This window comes from Adiantum capillus-veneris, chromosome 9 (genome assembly GCF_014529385.1).
Source record: "Adiantum capillus-veneris isolate H3 chromosome 9, ASM1452938v2, whole genome shotgun sequence".
Classification (NCBI taxonomy): domain Eukaryota; kingdom Viridiplantae; phylum Streptophyta; class Polypodiopsida; order Polypodiales; family Pteridaceae; genus Adiantum; species Adiantum capillus-veneris.
The window spans coordinates 108,804,567-108,808,715 of record NC_140939.1 but is presented as its reverse complement, the minus strand read 5'-3'; the positions used below and the strand labels follow the sequence as shown (position 1 = coordinate 108,808,715).

Below are 4,149 nucleotides of genomic sequence, written 5' to 3'. Positions count from 1 at the left end.
AAACCGCATCACATGCCCAAACAAGTGAGGCTAGCCCTTGCTAATCGAGGATAACAACAAAACATAACTATAAGGTTGCCACTTGCACTAGTCCTTGACCACAAGACTAAACACCACTCATATAGGATATAACTGAGCAATATAAAAGAAAATCATAACGAGGAAGTCAGACCAGCCACACGCGCAGGGCCCAAGGTGCCCATCACCGAAGGAAGGAAACGCTGTATCACACCACCATGCCACCAATGGCAGCAGATCCAGGCTTTTGGGGAGAGCCTTGCACCATGCAAATAAAGAATCAATGAAGCACCCACATGCCAAAAAAGAGAGGCCAAGCCCCATCACCACAACAAGATGATGCCACCAACATGAAAGGCTCTACCACTTCCCACCATGCTGTCGATCTCTTGATGCGGACCAAACACCACTGATCTTCAAGGCCCTCTTGAAGAAAAATACATATTATAATTACGTTAAAAAAACACGAGTGAGTTGCAACCTCCAAGTGGCTATGCATCTCTTGTGCCACCTTTGTTTAGCACCATACCACAACCTAAGAAATTTTAGCATTTTCTCTAGATTTTAGAGTCCTAACTCCAGATTTTCATGCTCTTCTACCATCTTGGTCATGTAGCCCAAGGAGCATCTCTCTCTCTCTCTCTCTCTCTCTCTCTCTCTCTCTCTCTCTCTCTCTCTCTCCACGTGATGCATGGTGTGCACAACATCTTTGAGTCTGTAGCATATCAAGCGAAGAGTTTCTTGAAGTCCCCCCCCCCCCCCCCCCGCGCGCGTAAAACTTCGCAACTCCCCCTGTCAACTCTCTCTCTCTCTCTCTCTCTCTCTCTCTCTAAATCCATTTGGGAAAGGAAGCGAAACAAGAGTAGAAGAAAAGGAGGTAAATGTATGATTTTCACATGCATCATCAATAATGGCAGGTGTCATTAAATTTTCACTTGTTTAGTTTTAGTTTGTCAATGGGTCCGTTCATTTTGTAGCCTTACCTTACATAGGTACACGACGTGATTCATTTCCATTTAAAAATGTTTTAGAATTGCAATGTCACCTTCACCTTGTCTACGATAAGTCTTACCGTATGGCGAGCAAAATTTTCCGAGCAAAGGAAAATCCGAGCAAATGAAATAAAGAAACCAAATGGGTTTTGATAACCAAGATGAATGAAGATCCTACTTTAATAATAGTAGGATCTTGAATCCGTAAGTAATCGTAGCAATATAATTGTTCAAAATTAAACTCTAGATTCTTTTGTGCAGTTGATACTTGATGTCGAGCAATGAGAAACCCAAGCTAGTAGCAAAGCTATTACAAACCATACAATGATCCACAACTACATTCAACACCATATTTTTATTGTAACTTTAATTTTACGGAGCAATCTAATGCAAATCAACAATGCTCATACATCTACAAAGTTTCTAAACTATACCAAGAGAGAATTGCCATATCTTATACAAAAAAAAGAGAGATTTCTTTAGAGTTGTAAGATAACAAGCGGAATTTTTAGTGGAATATAGAGAACAGCATGTCGTGCCTCTGCACTCTAATAACAACAAGAAATGCTATGGTTCTATCTCGTGACTATGAAGAGTCACACTCGTCATCAATAAAGACATTGCGTCTCTGACACTTCTTGTGGGTGTCAAAATCGTATCGTATATCAGCAGCCATGGTTTTTGCAATCCCCTCAGCATAAACTGGCAACACTTCCATACAAAAAGAAAAAGACAAGTCTCACAATCCACATACAAGAAATACAAAATATACATCATAAAAGCACAAGAAATCTCAAATTGTTGCTTGATGATATCATTATCCATAATTTTCAAATACTAAACAATGATACAAAAAAGTGACAAAATAGCATAAAAGTATGATGGAAACATAAAATAGGTGGGGGAAATGAAGTGTAAGGTGGACTCTCACTAGTCATCAAAGGGGTTGACACGCGAAGGCATGTCACCCACATCATCAACATCAAGAGAGGTGGAGGCTCCCTCTCTGCTTCGCTTTTTAGGGCGAAATAATGGTTGCACATAATCTGAAATCAAAGTGTCATCAATGTCGACTTCTACACACACCCGCCCTGTGCCTAAGCATGCTGCCAATACGGGTGCTGTACCACATCCCAACTCAAACAAAGACCTCCAGGCCTACAAAGAAGCTCCACAAAACATGCAATAAAAGAGTGACTTGGCTGCAAGCCACCACGCCATGGCTCCCCGGATGATGATTTGACTAGAGAAGACTCTGGAAGATGGTGCATCATGTAAGAATCCAAAGGTTGCATTCCAAGACAATTGAATAGTGGGGTGCTCTCAACCACAAAGCAAGGTGGTTGCATGCCAACCCTATGCACCATAAGTAAGAGAGAACAATGACACTACACCACCACATAGACAATTAGAGGGCAATCACAATAATAACAACACACCAAAATGAGAAACAAACAAGTTAATATGTAGAAGAGAATTACCTCAATCCGACCACCAAAGCTATTACCATAACCATAAGCTCCATGATGGAGTACCACAATGCGACGATGAATAGCCATCTCTGATGCACGACAAAATCTCTCAACCCAGCCAATGGTATCTCCTGTAAGAGGTTTCAAAATTCACAATAGAACACACAACAAAAATCAACAAGTATTGTACAAAATTATGATTGAAGCAAAAACCTGCCATAGAGACCATGATCAACAACCACCCTGAGTCTGACAAACTCGAATATGCAAGTTGCATGCCTGCACGAACATGATCCTCACTACAAATATCCCAAAGGGGTACAACAGGTGAGGCTAATGGGGAACCACCAAAGGGAAGATCCAAAAAAATAAAATCAGCAGCCCATGTAACTGTTCTGCCACCACGCACGCACAAGGTCCCATCAAGGCGTGCACATCCCATGTGCTCATGAACACGAATCCATGCCGGATGTCAAACACCGGACCTAAAATCAGCAGCAATGGCTATGTAGTCCCTAGAAATGGCCATGCATCGTGAGTCAGGCAATGAGGACAGAGATGACAAGGGAGTATCAACGATGTAGACAAAAGAAATGGTTTTCTTTGCAACAATCCCCCAAGAGGTACTGCGATACAAGAGGCTAAACAAAGTGACTTAACTCCAATAAATGAACGAAACAAACGATTGCATCGCAAGTGAAAGCTCACCATGCTCTCGCTCCATGTTTGCATCCACCCTAGTTTCAACAATCACCTCCTTTCCCTTGCGAGAAGTATTTGTAGCTTGAAAAAAAACACAATATTACTGGTATGCAAAAAAAATAATTTTAGGAAAAAGAGAATTTAAAGCTCTTACACACAACTATGTTTGAGACTGTTTTGAGTAACCATTTATCCGATATCACCTCATCCACTCTAAGAGGGAGAGGCACATCGACGGATGTACCACCAACTCTCATAGTATGGTGAAGCTCTCTCTCTCTCTCTCTCTCTCTCTCTCTCTCTCTCTCTCTCTCTCTCTCTCTCTCTCTCTCTCTCGCCAATACATGCCCAGAAGCCATGTCTATCCACCATGGACATGCCTCCATCTCCCAAGTAGTGAGCTTATGCATGGAAGGGGAGTACATGCATCCTTCCCCAGTAGATAGTTGTGCCCACTGCTTAGCTAAGAATGGAATCCCTGGTAGAAAGTCTTTTCCAACCAAGAATAATAGAAATCTAAAACAAAATAACAAAATAACATCACTACATACTTCATAACTATGAAAAGCTTGAAATAAAAGTATGATGAGCTTGACCTGTAGGCTAGCCACTGAGATGCCATGCGTACCGTATCCACTTTCTTCATAGCTTGCTTGTCAACATCTTTTGTCTTAAAGATAGGGTCGTGCTTCAAACTTGAGCTCCTCAAAGTAAGAGGCAAGAGAGCAATCATGAGGCAACAAAATACCACCAGCAATGTTGCTCAAGTCCTCCACAAACTTTGTGGCCCTATCAAAAATCCTTTGGGAGAAGGCCCTCTCTACGGATCCAACTACATAACAAGGAAGATGAGAAAAAACTAAAATAATCACAAAAAACTAGCAAATCTACATCAAAGATCCTTGAAAGTCAAAAGAAACTTTACTCACATGCGATACACATGATCTCCTTTCTTTAAACGATAA

The 4,149-nt window shown here is 41.4% G+C and overlaps 1 protein-coding gene across 1 annotated transcript; it reads right to left on the bottom strand.

Annotated features, from left to right (window-relative positions):
• Nucleotides 1–1,940: 1,940 nt before the first annotated feature.
• Nucleotides 1,941–3,441, bottom strand: LOC147450957 (uncharacterized). The gene is made up of 6 exons (XM_086520838.1): nucleotides 3,380–3,441; nucleotides 3,191–3,267; nucleotides 2,696–2,761; nucleotides 2,492–2,613; nucleotides 2,375–2,398; nucleotides 1,941–2,024 (listed from the first exon to the last, which is right to left on the bottom strand). Exons 1-6 carry the CDS (start codon nucleotides 3,439–3,441, stop codon nucleotides 1,941–1,943), a joined length of 435 nt encoding a protein of 144 aa, XP_086376964.1.
• Nucleotides 3,442–4,149: the final 708 nt, after the last annotated feature.

Excerpts from the sequence above, each read along its gene's own strand:
- LOC147450957 (XM_086520838.1), bottom strand. The coding sequence starts at position 3,441 with ATGAGAGTTGGTGGTACATCCGTCGATGTGCCTCTCCCTCTTAGAGTG. Across the intron at positions 2,614-2,695 it reads GATCATGGTCTCTATGGCAG|GAGATACCATTGGCTGGGTT; the intron begins GTTTTTGCTTCA and ends AACCTCTTACAG. Across the intron at positions 2,399-2,491 it reads GCTTTGGTGGTCGGATTGAG|TGTCATTGTTCTCTCTTACT; the intron begins GTAATTCTCTTC and ends GTGGTGGTGTAG.